Below are 21,782 nucleotides of genomic sequence, written 5' to 3'. Positions count from 1 at the left end.
GGGAAGGTCCATACAGCTGAGCATGGATGCAACCACTTAGATGATCTGTACAGGTGGGAGGGGAGGGGGGGTGCATAATGCCTCAGTAGTTTAGCTCACCATAAGTCAGAAACACAGTAGTCTCTGCCTGCAATCTGCTTTGTATTTATGTTGGCAATAGAGCAGGGCTGCCAAAGAAAGAAATATTTGCATTTATATCGCAATGTATCACATTGTCAAAGCGCAAAGTGTTTTGCACAGTGTCCAACTTTTAGAGTGCTGTGACTATCGTTATGTAGTAAATGAGATGAATGACCAGTTATCTGTTAACTGATGGTGTTGGCTGAAGGAGGAATACAACTCCCTGCTCTACTTCAAGTAGTGCCACAAGATCTTTAATATCCAACTGAACAGGTACACAGGACTCCAGGTTAACATCTTATCTGAAGGATGGTACCTCTGACAATGCAGCACACCTACAGTACTGAATTATGTGCCTAGATCCTGGTGTGGGGCTTGAACCCACAACCTTCTAACCCAGAGGCAAGAAAGCTAACAATTGGCCCAAGTTGCCATCAACTTTAAATCTAGAAGTTCAGTTCTCCCCACCGCTCCATAACCTGGGCTGATTTCACAGCTACGTTAGATTGCAGAACATCTTTTCTGAACATTGTTGCTCAAAAAGCTAGATGTTCACCTTCAAAGTATTAAAACCTTAAAAAAAAACTCCTTAATGAAAGCTATCAATAATTTGAACAAGAACCGTCTGTGTGCACACTATGCTGATAAGTAAAGTCGATTAAAGTAGAATCTTGATCAAAAATTTACTTCATATTTTGAAAACTGAGAACACTCATGAAGAGATGTTTAGCCATTCTCGCCCGATCCCCCAGCATGTGACATGAAACCACTGCAGCTAACAAGAAAACCTAGACTATAAATAAACAGCAGGCAGCTTTGAAGTTGTTCCTGTGTTGAAATTCAGACACAAGAGGAAAATATTCAGTTGACTGAAGTAAAGACTGCAGTTTCCTTCCAAGCATGAAGGGTGACCAAGGTCACAAGAAAGGTCTGTTAAGAGCCCTTTCACATGAGAAATTGCATGGAAACATTCCATTGGCGGCACCTTTTACTTTGTTAACTAAATTCCAAGTGGCCGTGTATCTGCCTTGGGTACTTTATTGACAAAAAGTAAAAATTCATACCAGACCACACTTTAGGAATATACTGCGCTGATTCTTAATGGTAACGTACAGCAATTTTGCAAATCGCTGTGTATTTTGACCATACAGGGAGCAGAATCTGACGCTGTGGGGAGGACTGGTGGCACAGTGCCATGGAACAGTATGACAGAGGTACTTCCCTGTTGCTCCCTGCATGGCAAGTTCCGATGTTAGTTATGTCATCCAGGGATGCCACAGTGCTTGAACTCCCTCAGCAAAGACAAGACAAAAAACGTACCAATAATCCTGCGTCACACTCACAAGCTGCCAACTGCAGAGAAGCACGAGAGAAGGTGGGAAAAGGGCTGCCTTTATATTTTGGTCAGGATGCATCTCTGAGGCTGGGGCTACACAACATTCTTGGGTGCAGAATTCAGGGAGCTTTATTCTCTGATATCTGGTCATGCAAAACCTGAATAGTTTGCTTACACTGTATCCAGCAAGTTCAAAAAAAACCCCCCACTCCCCAGCACTGACAGCTTTCTTGAAAGCACAAAGGAAAAGCAAAGGGAAGACTGCCATCGCCATCAGCATCTAATACTGTTGCCGAAATGCTTCCCCCCCCCCCCCCCCCCAAGAGCCTGTAGGGCTAAATTCATCCTGGTTAAAGTTAAAACCTACTCTAAGCACTAGACTTATTAAAGGATCATTTTTATATGCAGTTTTTGGATGGATGTTTAAACCTTTTCGTGCAAACACAGACATTTATAGTATCCATCACTAAAATTTCCTGATTCCAAGATCCAAAAGCCTAGCAACCTCTGACACTCACTTTGGCTTCTTCATTACTACGATGCTAGATATAACTATTTGTTAGAAATCCAGCCCTAGTGCTGAATGGAAGCAGCAACAGGCTGTATAAGCTTATCGCCCATTTCTGCTCCACATATGGCTGGCAACAACTGCTCTCCTCACAGACTTGCACTGAGATTAGCATCGTTATAGCAGCTTTTTCAAAAAATACAACAAAAGTTTCACTTAGACAGTAAACAGCACCAGGAATAGGATGAGAAACATCTTTTTTTGTTTTTGTTCTCTTTCCACCCTCCCAACATCAGTATAGCAGATATAGAAATGTGCACCTTAGTATTCCAGGATCAGTTACTAAATGCACTACATGGACATGTATAAAACCATACAGACCAGGAAAGTTCAAAGTTCAATCTCTGGCTAGCAATCTCAGGTGGGACAACAGTTGGTCTCAGCATCCTGGGTTACAGACAGGAAAACCAGCCAAGATTATGGCTCCTGATCTCTACAAAGCTGGAAAGTGTGTCTGTAGATATCGGGTAAGGTCAGGATGGGACTTGGCTGGTCATGCTCTTCATGTAAAAATAGTATGCCAACACTCATGCACTGATAAATGGGCATTGTGTCTATAGAATTAATGCCCAGCATGAGTCAGCACCTTCGGGAGAGACAGGGAGGGGGAGAATTTTGTTTTAAAAAATGGTGGACATGTCCTGGTTTTGAACAGATGTTCAAAAATAATTTAAGTTGGCTAGGAATACTATTTATATGGCTGAATTTTTACAAAATTATTTTTATACAGTGCAACTTCGTTAAACTAACATTAACAAAAGCCAGATTTTTTCCACTCAAGAGGGAAAAAAAACAAGTCGTCCTAATTCTTAGCAGCATTTTTGGTGGTTTTGAATCTAGCTTACTCAGGGTAGGAAAGTGATCCTGCTGTTCCAATTTAATTAACTAAGCAAAGTCAGCAGATAAATCAAAGCTCCAAATTCCAGCATCTTCCTTGAGGTGGATTTTATTTATCCAAAGGACTTCAAGAAAATAACAGAACATAGAACAGGCCGATGTTCAAATCCTACATAGGCAGGCAGACCATTTTTAACCTTTCAATCACAGAATTTGGTAGACTTATAAAGAAATGACTAGTTAATTAGTAGGCGCCTTTACATTGACAATGTGTCACTGGCAGAAATCATGTGTTACTCCTGCCGCTGTACAACGGAGATGAACTCTGTGCCTCTGATAGTACCCAGCCCTCACCTTTGCGTGGATCCCTTGAGCGCAGGTCGGAGGTGTAGAAAATATGGGCCTCTTCCAATTGACTTTCCAGTGGATACAGTAAAAAGGAGAGTGCGTTACTCTAAAGTCATGGTTCTTCCAGAACCATGGCACTAAAGTAAAAGTGCCGAGGTATTAATTTCCTCCAAAAAGAGAGGAATTTTTGGGCTTTATACGTATGCATGGTCACTGCACTCCCAATATCTGCCTTGAATTGTACTACAGCACTACCCACAATAAGAAACTGAATGAATTTGACAATTTTAAAATTACTCATCCTCTCAGTACATACTTGCAAAAGAGAGCAGATAATTTTCATGCCAATTATAAAGCTCAATGATAAATCATAGCATCATAGCGGGTACAGCACAGAAGGCCATTTGGCCCATTGTGCCCATGCCAGCTCCCTGAAAGAGCCATCCAATTAGTCCCACTCCCCTGCTCTTTCCCCATAGCCCTGCAAATTTTGTTCCCTTCAAATATTTATCCAATTCCCTTTTGAAAGTTACTATTGAATCTGCTTCCACCACCCTATCATGATGTGGAGATGCCGGTGATGGACTGGGGTGGGCAAATGTAAGGAATCTTACAACACCAGGTTATAGTCCAACAGTTTTATTTGAAAAATTTTATTTTTCAAATAAAACTGTTGGGACTATAACCTAGTGTTGTAAGATTCCTTACATTTGACCACCCTATCAGGAAGTGCATTCCAGATCATTACAACTCACTGCGTAAAAAAACGTTTCCTCATGTCGCCTCTGGCTCTTATGCCGATCACCTTAAATCTGTGTCCCCAAGTTACCGACCCTTCTGCCACTGGAAACAGTTTCTCCATATTTGCTTTGTCAATATGGTCATGATTTTGAACACCTCTATCAAATTTCCCCTTAACCTTCTCTGCTCTCAGGAGAACAACCTGAGCTTCTCCAGTCTCTCCATATAACTGAAGTCCCTCATCCTTGGCACCATTCTAGTAAATCTCTTCTGCACCCTCTCTAAGGCCTTGACATCCTTCCTAAAGTGTGGTGCTCAGAATTGAACGCAATACTCCAGCTGACACCTAACCAGAGCTTTGTAAAGGTTTAGCATAACTTCCTTGCTTTTGTACTCTATGCCTCTATTAATAAAACCCAGGAACCCACATGCTTTTTTAAACAGCCTTCTCAACTTGTCATGCCACCTTCAAATATTTGTGTATGTGCATCCCCAGGTCTCTCTGTTTCTGCACCTCCTTTAAAATTGTACTGAATCATTTCTTTATTTGCAGCATTCGCTGAAAAGACTGATTGGGCGCTAAATTCGGCCGTGTAGCACCCGTTGTTTGGGTTTCCTGCGTGACGTTAACCAGATGCCAACTTGGTATAGGAGTTTGCGCAGGCGCAGATAACGAACGCTGGAATCATGTAAAGTAGGGAGAAAATGGCTTCAATTAGTGTACAACGCTGATTTAAAGTGATACACATCATTTTAGGACTTAACGCTCAACTCAACACACAGTCTTAACCCCAACCATCTGAACGTGTCTTAGCGTGCCGGGAGGACCCCCCACCGGCGCTATTTAAAGGGACCATGCAGGATTTACAGGTTAGTGGCTGGATTATTGCTTCTGGCTGCCGAGACATTTGTCACTTTTTTTGGAGATCTCCTATACTTGGATACTAGGACTAGGGGACATAGCCTGGCATTTAGAGCCAGGACGTGCAGGAGTGAAGTGAGGAAATGCTTCTACACGCAAAGGATGGGAGAAGTTTGGGAAGCTCTTCTGCAAACGGCAGTTGATGCTAGCTCAATTGCGAATTCTAAATCTGAGATTGATAGATTTCCGTGAACCAAGGGTATTAAGAGATAAGGAGGATATATGGAGTTAGGTCACAGGTCCACCATGATCTCATTGAATGGCGGAACAGGCTCGAGGGGCTGAATGCCACTGCCACCTGCTGCCTACTGATATGCGCTACCATCTCCTGCAAGAAAGCAGGACGTGTGTCTGGGCAATGTGCCTGTCATGTATGACTCGCTGCCAGTGTGTGTGGCCTGTGAGTTGTGGGTCGGTGGCTTGCAACAGTGGTAATGTGTGAGGATGAGAGGAAGCATCTGATTGGAAGAGTTGAGTGCTGATGGAAAGAGTTTGTTGGTAGGTGGGTGTTGGGGGTTTAGTGCGTAGTGCGTGGAGGCGGCTCGTGGTGCAGTTGCTAGGAGATGCCACTTGACAGTTGACCTCACTCACCTTGATCTCTCATGTCAAAGCATTGTACTTTTTCCTGCACTGCATCCATGTTCATGATGCTGTGCGCCTGGCATTGACTTCATCCCTTACTGCCTCCCACTGCCTTTTGGGTGTATGTCTGGAGGGCCTCTTGCTCCTCCGCCCCCCCACCGCAGATATAGGATGTCCCTCCTTCTGTCCACCTCTTGCACAAGGCCTCTGGTGCATCAGCAGAGAACCTTGGTGCACGGACTCTCAGATCGGCAGATTGGTGAGGTCTGGCATGTAGATTGGAGGATGTGGGATTTAGCGGTGCGCAACCTTTATTCAATGTTTTAATATAACTCATCAGTATGTAAACATAGGGATGGGACCTGCATCTGTGCTTTACGTGTGCGATGTCTGATCTCTGTTCAGACTCCATGCAGACAGCAGGCTGTTATATTCAGCAAATAACAGGTACCAGCTACCTTTAAGAGATTTCTAACAGACAGCCTGCCTTTAAGAGATTGGAGCTTCCCCCTGCTGGTGGAAAGTGCAAATTGCATGGAATCCTCGTTCAACGCTGATTTCCAACGCAGATTGCAGGTGAGTCCTATCCAATTTTCCCCCCTAATGTTGTACAATTTCCTTTGGGTTGTAGTTTGTGGTAACGATGAGCTTTTTTTAAATACAGGGGTCGGACAGCGTCATTTTATGTACAGAGTGTATATTGTTAAGAAGTCTGCACGTGGTTTTAACCTCTGGCCTCCTAACCATGGTTTTGTACTGTACAATAGTTTAAAACACAACCAGTCTTTTTTTTATAAAAAAAGGTTGAGTTCTAAAAAACCACCAAAGCACTACATTTAAAAGAATATAAAAATGGAATTCTGTGGCTTCCCTAAAGGCACATTAGCTGGTTGGTCAAGCGGAAGGACTGGTCAACATGTGAAAGGGGTGGGGTAAAGAAAATTGGCATTAATCAGTTTTTCCTGCTTGACCTCCTTCTTCTGACTGATTATAAAATTACTTTGACAGGTCTACCCCACCATTAATGAGCCAAACTGGCTAGTCAATCATTAATAACGGACCTGGCAGGCTCACGTATCAGATTACCAAATCTGCCTCAAAGCATCGAGTCGGTTCAATTCTCCCATCACCAAGCATGTCACCTTGGAGCTAACTTGACCCCAAAGACCTCTGTCCTCCAAGGAGGATATAGTCACTAGTTGGTCAATAGACGACTGACAAGCACAGGTTTGAGTCTTCTGTTCACCATTATATCTCGGCTATATCTCTTGCCACAAAACCTAGCATTCCATTAGTTTTTGTTTAAACGATCTCATCCACTGCTTTTAATGCCTGGTGAATCTGAACCCAAAAGTCCTCTGCTCTTCCACATTACCCAACTTTCCCCCATTAAAAAGGTATAATTATTACATTCTTTTGTAACCAAAATGATACCAAACCTCATATTTACTATTTTTATTAAATTCCATCTGCCACTTTTTTGCCCATTCCATCTCATCAATCTCCCTTTGCAGCTTCTTTTGGTCCTCAGAATTATTTGCTATACCTCCTATTTTAGTATAGTCTGCAAATTTGGACACCACTCCCTCTAGCCCTATATCCAAATCATTGATGTAGAGAGTGAAGAGAAGCAGTCCCAGAACTGGACCCTGTGTGGGACACCACTTCCCACTTTCAACCACTCTGAGAAACTGACCTTAACTCCTCCCTTCCAACTAGTTTTTAATCCAATTTGCTACCTCCCCCAAATTCCATTCCCCTTAATCTTGTCCAAATATATATATATATATATATATATATATATATTTATATTTATATTTATATATTAAACAAGTCAGACTGATCCCCTCCTCCACCCTGCACTTAAATGTCAAACTCACTTTGTGTATCCTCTGCTTCACAAAGGCAACAGAAATTGTTCCCAGAAAGCAGTCACAGATGTCATTTTAAATTATTACAATACCAGGCACAGCTACAAATTCCTATACAAAATATAATATAGAGATTATGATCTGAAACAGAATGAATCCTTGGATCCACCACGCATACCATGTAGCTATTTGAATATGAAAATAATCAAAGCTCTTTCCCTCCTCAAACAGAAAAATGGGCTGTCAAGAAAATGACTTTTGTTTTCCTTGCTAATTCCTGCTCCCCCCCTCCCCAGTCTCTTGAACATAATGCCAGGTACAGCTCCACCGACGCCCTCCTGTATCTTATCAAAGTGCTATTATTCATGTGAAAGCGTAGATAGTGAATGGTGCGGACTATTCTATCATGAGGATTGTCACGAATGAGCCCGATCTTGTCCCCACCCAAGATACACACACACACACACACACACACACACACAGCAGAGATTGCTGAATAGTGATTTTGCCACTCCCTAGCCCAGTCCAATTGTAACAACTCTACTGCTGCCACAGCTGAAATCAGCTAACTCAGCGCACGCACCAAAGAGGGAGCGCACATCTTTTACTGTCTGTAAGGATCAGCTACTCACTGAATAAATCTGCTGAGCTATCAGGGAAGTGACAGTGCCCCTTTAAAAGACATAAGAGCAGGGAACTTTCATTCTGAAGAAGAATTGCATCCAGAAAAGCAACTTGGACTTACTGCAATTTTTGTAAAACAAGAATGACTTAAATCCAGACACATTAGATACTACTCATTATTTACACAATTCTTTCTGCCTCAGCGCTCACAAGATGCAAACCACACCACAGGAACAGCGTCCAAGCAAACAGTTTGTTTTTGTAGGAAGTGAAAGGGTTTCCATAAGTTACACAATATTTAACAAGTGCAGAAATGGCACACTGGTCAGAAATCTGTTCCTGCTATTGGCCTCGGTGTTAATGCAATTTAAGTATGATTCTGTGTTAATTAAATATTATTCCATATCTTCAATAATGATATATCAGTGTATAAGGTACAGCTACACATATCTCATCCTGGGTTAATGGGTCCATTCCCTCCTCCCCCATCACAAGCAAATCAGAAAACAAAAGCAAAAATAAAAAATCAGAATGTGCAATTCCCAGTTGGGACACTGTACAGGCAGTGACAGGAGTCTGTGTATTTTTCTTTTAAAACATTAGCCAAAATTGGAAGTAAGAAACCTTGCACACGACCGCACTGCAATGCATCACAAGGCTGAGCATTTTTCAACATCAAAAAAAACATTAACGCAGCAGATTACCTAAATTAAATAGCGCAACTTGTCTTTTTCTCTTGTCCCTCTCCTTACCTTCTCCAGGTCTCCATCTTTCTCTGAGCCACATTCTACTCCGGTTTCATCCTCCAGGAAAGGATTTGTAGACGGTGGTTCTGGCTCTGGCTTTTTCTATCAATAGAGAAAGGAGAGCAGTCAGTTAATATACAAAAATTCACCAACACTTAAAACATTTTCGGGGACGAAGTATATTTTGGCCTCCAATATAACTCCACACACAAATGTGGCAAACTAATAAAAAGCTAAGTTTAATTTACAGCCACTATATAAACTACCACACTCGGTAAGAATGTAGTTAAAGAAATCATGGAGTTCTACTTCTGTTGTTCTCCTCTATTGTGGAAGATCAGCAATATCCCTCCCAGATATAATCCGTCACCTCTTTCACCGATTATAACATACTCTGTTCCACTTCATTGGCTGTAAAGCACTTTGGGACATCATGCAGTTGTGAAAGGTGCTATATAAATGCAAGTTCTTTTTCCTTTCACTTGAACTGCAAGTTAATTTATTTTCTGCCAGCTTGCAGTTTCTAATGTTGATAAAGCAGATAATGAGTAGACATATAAAGCTCATCATCAAAACTTGTCTACTTGTTTGGACAAAAATCCTGTTCCAAGACAGCAGAAAAGTCTGTAGAATGCATATATCTAAAGTAAATTCACAACTACATTCTAACACTGTTTTCCATCTGTAAAACAGGTTGGTAGGAACAGAGCTTACTCTCCAGATATTTTAACCAGAATCCTGATCAATGCGAAATGTTCTAAAATGCTACCATTGCATTGGGAATGATACTGGTAAGAATGTCAGTCTTCACTGCAATAACTGATGACCCTCAGACATCAATGAACAAGATCCTTCCAGCTAGGAGGCCCTAAATGGCAATGCTTGGCAGCTTGTTTTTAACAGTCACAAATGGGAATACTTCCTTTCAGGAAGGAGACATTGTGAATGCTTTTTTTTTTAACCATTCAGCAGAAAGTCGGAACAGGCTATTAAAACTATTATAGGTCTGTTGAAGTCAAGGATCACGGTCACTACTTCAAATACCCATCTACAACATACCAAATCCTACATGGTAGCCAGAACTAATCTGCTTCCGCAAAATCATGTTGCCCTGATTTTAATGCTCAATTCTACATACTAAAACATTTGCTACCCCAAAAGGCAGTGGAAAAGTAAATATTTTGCATTATTAAGAATTCCAGCATCCAAGACGTCTAAATGAAAGCACAAACACTCAGTGTAATTTACCCCCTCATTATTTCTAATTAAAATTAGGAAAAGGATGTCCCAAAATAAAAACATAACCTAAATACTTTTAGCAATCTTAATCTCCCCAGTCAAAGCTGTGACTATTTAGTTGCTATTAAAACCAAACTAAAAAACTCAGCACAAAGCAGTTTTGCACATTTATTATTGTTAATCAGTCATACTATACTCCAGGGAGCAAAGGTTGTAATAATTAAGCTGCATTCTATATATATATGTATTATGTATGTATGTATGAAGGACCCAGACACAGGGTACAAAATACCTTTGAACTAAAAGGTTAATGAATCTCTTTCATTGACATTCATCTTTTATGCAGGTAATACAGAAAAGCATTCATTGTGTTAAAATGAAGACTTATCATACCTCCTATACTAATCCACCCAGGAGCTCAAAACTGTGAAACACATTCCTTCTCAGACTTCCTTTCCTCCTCCAATCAACTGTTTTTTTTTAAACTCGAACTTAGTGTCACCTAATCACTATTTTCTGATTCGCTTCCTTTTCCCTGACCATCTTTTCAGATTCAATGACGTCCGACACTATATGCTTTGATCTTTTGCCTGAGTTTTCAACAACGTTGTATGGATCATCATATCCTTTATCCAATTGCCATTTATGGGGATTGAATGGACACATATAGCAAGTCTTTTATATGCAATTGCAATTATGCAGAATGACACAAAAGGGTCTGCGACCTAAAATTCAAAAACCAGCCTGGAAACAAGTAGTCACAAAATTATGTAGTTTGCAGCTGGCAATCCATTGGGCGCTTGCATCAAACAGCAACCACCAGTGATGGTTCAAATATTTTTACGGTCCTTTCTAGTCTCCCTGCAGTACTTAATTCTGATAGCTTGGAATCTAACTTGGCAAACTTCCAATTTTCAAAAGACTCTCTCAAAAGCTGCTTTTGTCAGTTAATTAATAATTACTTTCAAATTTTTGTTAATATTGCAAATAAGTTGCATCTGTATTATTATTGTCACAAAATATCACACCAATGTTTCATTAAACCAATAAAAATAAGTAGCCCTGTAAAACAGAAATGTTGCTCGCTGGCAATCGATGCACATTATGCTCAAATCCAAACTTAGACTTGTGCCGACAAAGAAGTCATTATAGATGCAATACAATACCACTGCAACTGCTACAAATTACTTGCTTAATCCATGACACACAGAAACATGGTCAAATATGTAGCTTTTGCACTCCAGGCGTGAAACAGCGGATGACTTTGTCCAAAAGGTAATTCCTGTACTAAAAAGGTCAACTGCTTGCCTGGGAGCAATAACAAATACACTGGACCACACAATGCTATTCAAAGGGTCTCCAATGAGTGAAGTATAAAAGTAAAAACCAGTGTGCAGGTCGTACTTTTATGTATAACTGGGGGTGTAATATAACAGTCTGGCCAGGACAAGAAAACTCATGAGGCAAATGCACCAATTTTCATGGTATTTTTACACATACACCTCAACACAAGCATTCTTTCTGGTTATTTACAGTACAACACATCCCCATCAAAATATATTACTGCAAGCTTAACACAGTACTCTCAAAGATTCAGGGTGGTCCAGTAATTCCATCCGTACAGCACTATACATCCATAAAGAAGAGTAGTGTTAGATTTAGCCATATGACCAACCATCCAATGAAGTCAGCATTCAGGCACTCTAAAGATTTGCTGCTTTTAAACAGGATGGCTCACTAATATGTTGGAAAAAAATCATATTAAAATATTGTTTTATTTACATTCTACCACTACAGGAAATTGTAGACTGTCCACAACATAGTCGCGTGTAAACGTGAACCTATTCGTCATTTTTACAAATTCAATTCAATAATTGATTCCTGAAAACTGAGTTTCCATGGAGCCTTAAGCTGAAAATAATTATACTCGCACTTCTATGGTTCCTGTTTTGCATCTATGCAAAAGTGGCAATAAGCTGACTCCACAGCATATTGAAGAAGAGGTTAAGCATTTCAAACCAGTCTTCCATTTCACAGGCAACGGGTTTAACTCCAGTCCTCCACAGTATACAGCAGGACACAGGTTAAACACCAACATTGCAGCTCAGCAACAAAGCATATTGAAAGGCCTGTCTGATTTCTGTACCTATGCCCTGTAAAGACAAAGTATCAAGATTTCACTATCAATGCTTTCTTACTGTATGATGTGTGCATGCATATAATATGTGTGCATCATGTCGTCATCCATGGTATTTGCATATTTTGGGACCTAGAACTAGCTTTAGAATTGGTGAAAAAAGTCAAGAAATCAATGTGGCTATGTTAATCCAGTCTATGCCGGCATTGCACACTGGAAACACAAAGCAGCCTTAGATTGCTATGTACAGTACAACTGCAACTTTCCTCACAATCCTTGATCGAACAAAGATTCAGTCTTGAAGGAGCTAGCTTCAGTTTGTGGTCAGACCGCCAGACAAGAGCCCCTCTTCGTCCCCATCCCTAACTGCCCAATCCCAGTCGCAGTGCACTGGACAGGAACATAGGAACAGGAGTAGGTCATTCAGCCCCTCGAGCCTGTTACGCCATTCAATCATGGCTGATCTGTATCTTAACTCCATCTACGAGCCTAGGTTCCAAAACCCTTAATACCCTTGCCTAACAAATATCTATCTATCTGATCTTGGAAAATAAAAATTAGTGAAGGTATTATCCTGCTGTCAGAGCCATGGCCCCTATCGGCTGTTTGACAAGGAGCAGGACTGGCTGACTGGAAAAATCCACACCCTAATCTTACACTGCTGCCTGGAGGAAATGGAGAAGAGTAAGACAGCAGAGGTGGAGACATAAGGAAAACAATTTTTAAAAATGATTCTAATAAAAGAGAAAATTCTCCCTCTTTTGGTGATACAAAAGGTACAGCTGTTGCAGTTTGATTACTGATTTTTCACAGTTTGTACCACCGACTGCTGAGAATTGCCAGCAATCACTTGACACCCAGCAGCATTGTACCAGAAATTAACCTACAGCTATCAGATTGTATGCCCAATCTTTTTGGAAGTCTGACATTTTTAGAAAGCAATTCTGTTTCACATTACGATGATCATTGTATGCCTGCAAATTGTTTTAGGGTCATTCTCCCCATCTCTTTTCCCTGAGTCTGCTAAAACATGCAGCAGAATCGGAAAGAGCGAGAGAAATCTGAAAAGCAGTCTGCAGACAACAGAGTTCTATGCCACTATAATGTAATTCCAATGCCCTGATTCTCTGAAGGAAAGACTTGTATTTATGTAATGCCTTTATCACATTTGTCAGAAACATGTCATATGGATTACTCTGCAATGCAGTGACTGTTGCTATGTGGGCAAACGCAGCAGCCATTATGCAAACAGAAAGATCCCACAAACAGCAATAAGATGAATGACCAATTAATTGTGGGTTTTTTGTGGTTGAGGGGTGAATTTTGGCCAGGACAACTGGGGAGTTTCCTGAGCTGCTTTCAACAGTGCCAACAAGATCCTTAGCATCCCTCTGAAGCACAGGAACGGGTAGATGGGACCGTGGTTTAACATCTCATGTAAAGGAATGGCACCTCCAACAATACAGCACTCAAACCAAAGTGTCAGTCTATGCCTTGAACTCTGCAGTGGAGCTTGAACCCACGACCCTCCGACTCAAGTGACCTTCTGATATGCTGACAAGAGAGCGTTCTGGCACGTCCATGCAATTAAAATGGGTGGACACAGGCTTCGCTGCAGAACCCTAACATTACTTTTAAGAAAAATAGAAGGGCAGAGTGCTGATGTAGTGAGTAATTGCACGTTATTCCATGTATTTACTGTCATAGTTCCTTTTCAGTCTAAAGAATGGAATGTTAAATTGGACACTAGATTTTGATGATCCAACTGAACACTACTATAACTTCACAACCTGCCTTACTTCTCTTTTAGAAAAATGTTATCTCAGGTTAATTTATATTCTTTCCTCTCTGATTTCCCAACCCCCCCCCCCCCCCCCCACCAAAAAAAACACAATATCCTTCATCGAGGAGGATGGTTCAAATGCCACCAACATCAAGGATAAACAGCAGCTATTCTTTCTAACAGCAGAAAGGCGGAGGGCTCAGGCCGGTATAGTGGTTTTCACCTTGCAGCCCTGTGTGGAACTCACCCCAGCCGGACGATGTAACTAACGCTCACGACTTGTAAACAACTGTGCATTCATAAGTTTGCACATGTGCAGTCTTTATCTGTTGGTGCTGGTACTCTTAAATCCACCCTGTGATGTAAATGGGGCAGATTCTAGAGCACCAGCAGATCGCAGAAGCTATTCTGCAACACAACGGGGCCGTAAGTTGCATTAGTTCTTGGCTTAGCTGCGAGGTACAGCATCAGGCATTAAAAAAAAAGGATTGCATCTTAGGGGTTTGTGAGTAGGGGTGACACTCTGTAACTCACGCTATAAAAATCACACCCAAAGACAAAGCAGCATTAATGTGGGGCAAGGGGAATGCTATGGGCTAGATCATATATGGTGACTATCACCTCTGCAAAGTAAAAGAGCTGGAAAAATAATAAAACTAAAGAAAATTCAATTTCAAGTCAAAAGCAAGGAAAACAATTACAGATAAGGAATGCTGACTTAAGGAATAAAAACAGAAAATGCTGGAAACACTCAGCAGGTCAGGCAGTATCTGTGGAGAGAGAAACGGAGTTAACGTTTCAGGTCGATGATCTTTCATCAGAACTGACTTAAGGAATCTTTACGCTAACGAACCAGCCAACGGCAGATGTACTCTACAGTGTAACTGGCCTTACCTATTTGGAAGAGAAGCATTGCAGACTGGTGGAAAATGTGGGTCTGTAAATCTACCGTTTGTTCATTACTTGCGTGTTTGTTCTCCATATTCTATAGCAGGACCCAGCACGCCTACATGCACTGACTCAGGGTTTAAAACTGGGACAGTAGCACACTGAGTGTAGCATCTTTACTCTACCCACCAGCAGGTTCTGCTCATTTTTCTTACCCAACTCTCAGCAAATTCCCAGACACTAGCCTGAGGGACTGAAGGAGGCTAGTCACTGCTGACAGGCGTGTGGGCACAAGGAAAGTAATTAGTCACAAAGAATGCGGAAAGAGTTCAGAGGTCTGGCTGTCAAGGACCATTAGCATCTGACTAACACTGTCTGCCGAAAATGTAATGGAAGTTTCTTGTGCATAAATAAACTGAAACCAGACACTAACATTGAGATTTTGAAGAAGACCATATACATTTTTCTTGGCAACTCAGCCAACAGTTCAAAGCTGCCTATACAGAAATGTTTTTTTTTAAAACTTCAAATTGGTCAATTTGGAAAGTTCAAACGCTGTAATACACTTTCTAGAGACAAACAAAGGTGCTATACTGCAAGGAAATTAACCCTTAATGGTGTATTTATATTTCAGAGCCATTTCAGAAAGCAGTACTGTAATTTCAGCTGCAGCCCCCTTTGCTCACATTTATACAGTGAGGCAGTTTTTTTCTGATGTTATCTATAGACACCAATCCTAGTGTGCAATGCATATTACATAGAATTTACAGCACAGAAATAGGCCATTCAGCCCAACAGCTCTATGCCGGTGTTTACACTCCACACAAGCCTCCTCCCACCCTACTTCTTATAACCCTATGAGCACAACCTTCTAGTCTTTTCTCCCTCATGTACTTATCCAGCTTCCCCTTAAATGCATCAATGTTATTATGCCTCAATACTCCATGTGGAGCAAGTTCCACATTCTAACCATTCTCTGGAAAAAGAAGTTTCTCCTAAATTCCTTATTGGAATATATTTATGACCCCTAGTTTTGGATTCCCCCACAAGCTGAAACATTTTCTCTACATCTACCCTATCAAACCCCTTCATAATTTTAAAGACTTCTATTAGGTCACCCCTCAGCCTTCTCTTTTCCAGAGAAAAGAGCCCCAGGCTGTTCAATCTTTCCTGATTGTTATAACCTCTCAGTTCTGGTATCATCTTTGGGCGAGGAATAAAGAGAACCAAATGTGCTTATGCGCTGATGACATATTACTGGTGGTTTTAGAACCCAAAGACCCCCCCACCTACTGACTTTAATTTGGGATCATGCCCTGATTTCACGGTAAAAGATTGACTGGGGAAAGTCTCAGGCCCTTCCTTTAAATACCAGTTGCTTGCACAGTGAAATTGTGTAATAGGATCTTACCTGATCTCCTAAAGTGGTATCTACTTGGGCATGATCACAGTCCCATGCTTGCATTCCTGATTAGATATTATCATGTCCATATTACAGTAGGCCTTAGGCAAGACATTAAGAGGTGGAAAGTTTACTCTCTCATTACCATATAATGTCCAGGCTGAAAAATATCATTCATAGGATTCCCTTTGACAGTGCAAGCACAGTGATTCAGGAAGATAAAAGATACAGAATCATAGAATGATACAGCACAGAAAGGTGGCCATTTGGCCCATTGTGTTATAAGCTGAATAGCCCGGTGAAGAATTGACTACTACAGCCTGGTCTTCAGTTGCTTCCAAGCCTTTATTCACAGAGCTCCACATTACCCACACCACACCCCAGATAAGCTCTCTTATATATGGATACAAGAGAGCTCTAATTGATACACACCAGCTGAATACAATTAACACTAATTGATATAAATCATATCGATACAATTAACATATCGTGCCTGTGTTGGCTCTTTGGTAGAGCAATTCAATTAGTCCCACGCCCTTCCTCTTTCCCCATAGCTCTGCAATTTTTTTCCCTTCGAATATCTATCTAATTCCTTTTTGAAAGTTACTATCGAGTTTGCTTCCACCACCGTATTAGGCAGTGCATTCCAGATGACAACAACTCACTGCGTTAAAAAAAAATTCTCATGTCGCCTCTGGCTCTTTTGTCAATCACCTTAAATCTGCGTCCTCTGGTTACTGGCCCTTCTGCCACTGGAAACAGTTTCTCTTCTTATACTCTATCAAAACCCTTCATGATTTTGAACACCTCTATCAAATCGCCCAGTAACCTTCTCTGCTCTAAGGGGAACAACCTCAGCTTCTCCATGTAACTGAAGTCCCTCATCCCTGGTACCATTGTGGTAAATCTCTTCTGCACCCTCTCTAAGGCCTTGACATCCTTCCTAAAGTGTGGTGCCCAGAATTGAACACAATACTCCAGCTGAGGTCTAACCAGTATTTTATAAAAGTTTAGCATAACTTCCTTGCTTTTGTACTCTATGCCTCTATTTATAAAGCTATGGATCCCATATGCTTTTTTAAAAAAAACAGCCTGCTCAAATTGCCTGCCACTTTGAAAGATTTGTGTACATACACCTTCAGATCTCCCTGTTCCTGCACCCCATTTAAAACTGTAACAGTTACTTTATATTGCCTCTCCTCATTCATCCTACCAAAATGTATCACTTCACACTTAAATTTCATCTACCATGTGTCTGCCTATTTCACCAGTCTGTCTATGTCTTCCTGAAGTCTGTTACTATCCATCTCAATGTTTACTACATTTTTGAGTTCGGTGTCATCTACAAACTTTGAATTTATGCCCTGTATATCTAATTCCAGATCATTAATATATATCAAAAAGAGCAGTGGTCCTAATGCCAACCACTGGGGAACACCAGTGTAAACATCACTCCAGTCTGAAAAACAACTGTTCACCACTACTCTCTGCTTTCTGTCCCTTAGCCAATTTCATATCCACGCTGCCACTGTCCCTTTAATTCCATGGACTTCAATTTTGCTAATAAGTCTATTATGTGGTACTTTATCAAACCCTTTTGAAAGTCCATATACACAACATCAACCACACTACCCTCATCAACCCTCTCTGTTACTTCATCAAAGAACTCAATTAAGTTAGTCAAGCACGATTTGCCTTTAACAGATCCGTGCTGGCTTTCATTTATTAACCCATATTTTCCAAGTGCCAATTAATTTTGTGCTGGATTATTGTCACTAAAAGTTCTCCCACCACCAACATTAGGCTGACTGGCCTGTAGTTGCCGGGTTTATCCCTCTCCCCTTTTTTGAACAGGGATGGAACATTTGCACTCCTCCAGTCCTCTGGCACCACCCCTATATCGAGGAGGATTGGAAGACTGTGGCCAGAGCCTCAGCAATTTCCACCCTTACTTCGCACAGTAACCTAGGATGTGGACCTCCTCTTTATTTTTATCCGATCCAACATCGGAACTACCTCCTCCTTTACTGCGACATTGGCAGCATCCTCTTCTCTAGTGAAGACAGATGCAAAGTACTCATTTAGTACCTTAGCCATGCCCTCTGCCTCCACAAGATGATCTCCTTTTTGGTCTCTTGATCAGTCCCACCCTTCCTCTGACTACCTTTTTACTATTTATATGTTTATCAAAAGCTTTTGGGTTCCCTTGTATGTTAGCCGCTAATCTATTCTCATACTCTCTCTTTGCCCCTCTTATTCCTTTTTTTAGATCTCCTCTGGACTTTCTATATTTAGCTTGGTTCTCTACTGTATTATGAACCTTATATTTGTCATAAGCCTCCTTTTTCTGTTTCATTTTAATATCTATCTTTAGTCATCCAGGGAGCTCTAGGTTTGGATACCCTTCCTTTCCCCCTCGTGGGACTGTGTCTACTCTGCACTTGAACCAGCTCCTCTTTGAAGGCTTCCCATTGTTCAATTACTGTTTTGTCCACCAATTTTTGATTCCAATCCACTTGGGCCAGATCCCTTTTCAACTCACTGAAATTAGCCCTCTTCCAGTTAAGTATTTTTACACTTGATTGTTCCTCGTCCTTTTCCATAACTATTCTAAACCGGTTTCTGAACTTCCTACGGCAGGAAAACCTACTAAACTAAATTTAGCCAAAGTACAGAGAAACAGAGCCAAGGGGAGATTGGTCCTACCAGGTTCACAAAAGTATGATTGCGCCTTCAATCTGCGTGGTACATTTGGGTTCATCCAAGAACCAAAGGTGACATAAGGAAAAACTTTTTTTTACACAGCATGTGGTTAGGATCTGGAATGCACTGCCCGAGGGGGTGGTGGAGGCAGATTCAATCATGGCCTTCAAAAGGGAACTGAATAAGTACTTGAAAGGAAAAAAATTGCAGGGTTACGGGGATAGGGCGGGGGAGTGGGACTAGCTGGATTGCTCTTGCATAGAACCAGCGCTGACTCGATGGGCCGAAAGGCCTCCTTCCATGCTGTAACCTTTCTATGATTCTATCCCTCACAGGTGGTATTGATTGACTGGAACTGAAGAGAGGCACTGCATCTGAAGTTGCATTCCTTAAGAACCTTTCCACACCTCTAGCATAGGTTTGAAGCTTCACGATGAAATAAAACACTCTTCTCATAAATGCCTACATGCACATCAACACTGGCCTAAGACAGTTTAATCAAAGGTGGCCCCTGTATGAAGGAAATCCCAATTGAATTTTAAGCCATATTAACAATGATATATCACTGGGCGAGGGCAGAAGCCTGGTGTGCTGGGGACGTTTATGAAGGATGGTTTCTCAAATAGGTAAAAATTCTAGCTACTCATAAAACAATTTTATAGGTTCCTGAAGCACACCATCAACGTTGAAAAGAACAAGAAAGGGAAACAAGGACCAGTGATTAGGTGGTGCTGAGCTTGGGTAGACTGTTATAGGAAGGGAAGACTGAGGGAGGTAAGAAATTCTATGGCAGGACCAAGGGGAAAAAGATCAGATAAGGAACTGACAAACCAAAAAGTGTGTGTGGTGGGGAGCGGTCAGAAGGGAAGTTGAAATAAAATTCGAACGAGTGAGATGAGTGAGGCAGAAGAAGTGGACAGGAGAAGAGAATAAGAGAACAAAACAAGGTCTGGCAACCACCTCAGGACACAAACATCTTGGGGATCTTAGCAATGTCTACGAGAGTTGGTGGTGCTATTACCCAGTGATCCAAGAATTAAACAGGACAAAGGAAATTTCATCATGGACACTCATTTCTTATCCGACAATTTCTTACCACTATGCCATCTGTCAGTGTGCTGCCTGAGAAACGCTTGGCTAACAGTCCCTCAAAATTTGTTGTTCTCTGAATTGCAAACAGCAGCAGCTTCACTTCAATTTCCTTAGCTCTTGTTCGCATTATTTTAGCCAGCTCAATCCTGAAACAGAGAAAATATGCCCTTAAGCAGGACCCTCATTCTCATATTTAAAAAAGAAAAGATATTCAAGGGATAAAGAGAGGAAGTAACTTAACAAATTGATGGAAAATTCAGAACATCTCTATCGAGTACCTCCAAGTTCAAGAGCACCTGAGGAAGGATCTTGGTTTCAGTTGCCACTTGCGTGTGGCCACCCTCAATGACAAGGTTTTATCAGTCCTCAGCCAGGCCACTAGAGGGAACACTTTATCATGGCACAATGCTCCAATTTGGGTCAGGTGTAGGAGGAAAGATTAAGAGTCTAAATTCACACTGTTAAAGCACAGTTCCTGTGATCAAGTCATGGTGTGGCCTCAGCATTGACTGTAGGCTCCTCAGATTATTTCACCCTTCCAACAAGAGCATGGGGACGTAAAGTCTACAGTTTTCTACAGCTGGGGAAAACTGAAAGGATTTTTTTAAAATAAGAGATGACAACCTAATGAAACCTTTAAGTTAGTGGGGCCACACCCCTTTATCTTTGTTAGACTGCCATGAGTCCCTCTTATCTTTCCAAAAACAATAAAGGAAAAAGATGAAGAGCAGGTATCATCACGTTGCTGATTTATACCTGGTGACGTGGCAAAACTCCACAGTGATCCGTTCACTCATGCACCATTCCACTGGGAACATCCGGCCATATTTCTCTTCGTAATCCACCAGCTGCCGTTTAATCCACGCGTACCGTCGGTCTATCTTATCCAGCCATGCCACCTAGCATTGAAACAAAAGGTAACACAATTCAATTTTTCTTTGTGACCCAGATGTATATATACCCTCTACAGCTGTTTTTATACTTGGGTGTAGTGGGGTGCTAGGGCTGCCAGGTCCAAAGTAAACTTGCTAGATTCACTTAAGTCTGCTTGTCAGCTAAGCCTTAGCAAATACAGCAAGTTTACTTTGGGGTTGCCAACCACTACGTTAAGACCCACGCCTCGAGAGCTGGTGTCTCCACTAAGCACAATGTGAAAGCTGCTTACAAAAGATAAGAGTGAGTATCAGACCAATTTTCGAGTGCCTCTCTTTTACTAGCATCTCAATACCAGAGCTGCACCAACAGGTTCACTAATATAAAAGGCACAAAGGCAAGGCGATTAAAGTGAGGAGTAAATAGACTATATGATTACTGTTTAGTCTATTTCACGACCTCTGACCCAACAGTGTCATGAATAGGTCAATCTGCATGATTCCAGAGTGAGGAATGCAGGGTTGCCAAGTGGTTCCCAAATTCATAACAAGCCCTTTCCTGTTAAACTAACAAGGTCATGTAAGCTCTACCCTTAAATTTATTTTTCTGCTACAACCTGATATTACCATGACAATTTGTACGCTATCGTATTTCTAGGATAACATTTTAATTTTCTCCCCCACTCTCCTGTAAGCACTGACCTCTCAGGCCTCTTTTAGTACCTCACCGTACTGGCTAAATCCGAGCAGAACGTTCAGATCGTGGAGGGCACTGCAGCTGAGCACAATCCTATTTTTGCCCAATGTGCACGTAAGGAGCTTTCCTACAGGAGTCACTGGATAGCGATCATGAGTGGGAATCATTTCTGATTTGGTTTTCCTTCCCTAGCCAAGGCACTGAAGCCAATTACCCACCTAGCTGAAATTGACCTACTCCGCAGGGACAGCAATTTCAAAGCTAACTTTCCAAA

At 41.4% G+C, this 21,782-nt stretch overlaps 1 protein-coding gene across 5 annotated transcripts in view; it reads right to left on the bottom strand.

The window, feature by feature from the left end:
- Window positions 1-21,782, bottom strand: part of vps53 (VPS53 subunit of GARP complex) — a 188,242-nt gene that overhangs the window by 99,433 nt on the left and 67,027 nt on the right. For all 5 annotated transcript variants that reach the window (XR_010968530.1, XM_068008319.1, XM_068008320.1 and 2 more), the window contains 3 exons: window positions 20,696-20,838; window positions 19,944-20,085; window positions 8,702-8,797 (listed from right to left, as the gene is read on the bottom strand). Coding sequence is in view for 4 of the 5 variants with exons in the window: in XM_068008319.1 (XP_067864420.1) it covers window positions 8,702-8,797; window positions 19,944-20,085; window positions 20,696-20,838 (381 nt within the window). In the remaining variant the exon portion in view is untranslated. The remainder of the gene's footprint in view (window positions 1-8,701; window positions 8,798-19,943; window positions 20,086-20,695; window positions 20,839-21,782) is intronic.

This window comes from Heptranchias perlo, chromosome 28, assembly GCF_035084215.1.
Source record: "Heptranchias perlo isolate sHepPer1 chromosome 28, sHepPer1.hap1, whole genome shotgun sequence".
In the NCBI taxonomy this organism is placed as follows: Eukaryota; Metazoa; Chordata; class Chondrichthyes; order Hexanchiformes; family Hexanchidae; genus Heptranchias; species Heptranchias perlo.
Note: the sequence above shows the minus strand (reverse complement) of the source record. Positions and strands in the feature narration are given on the sequence as shown.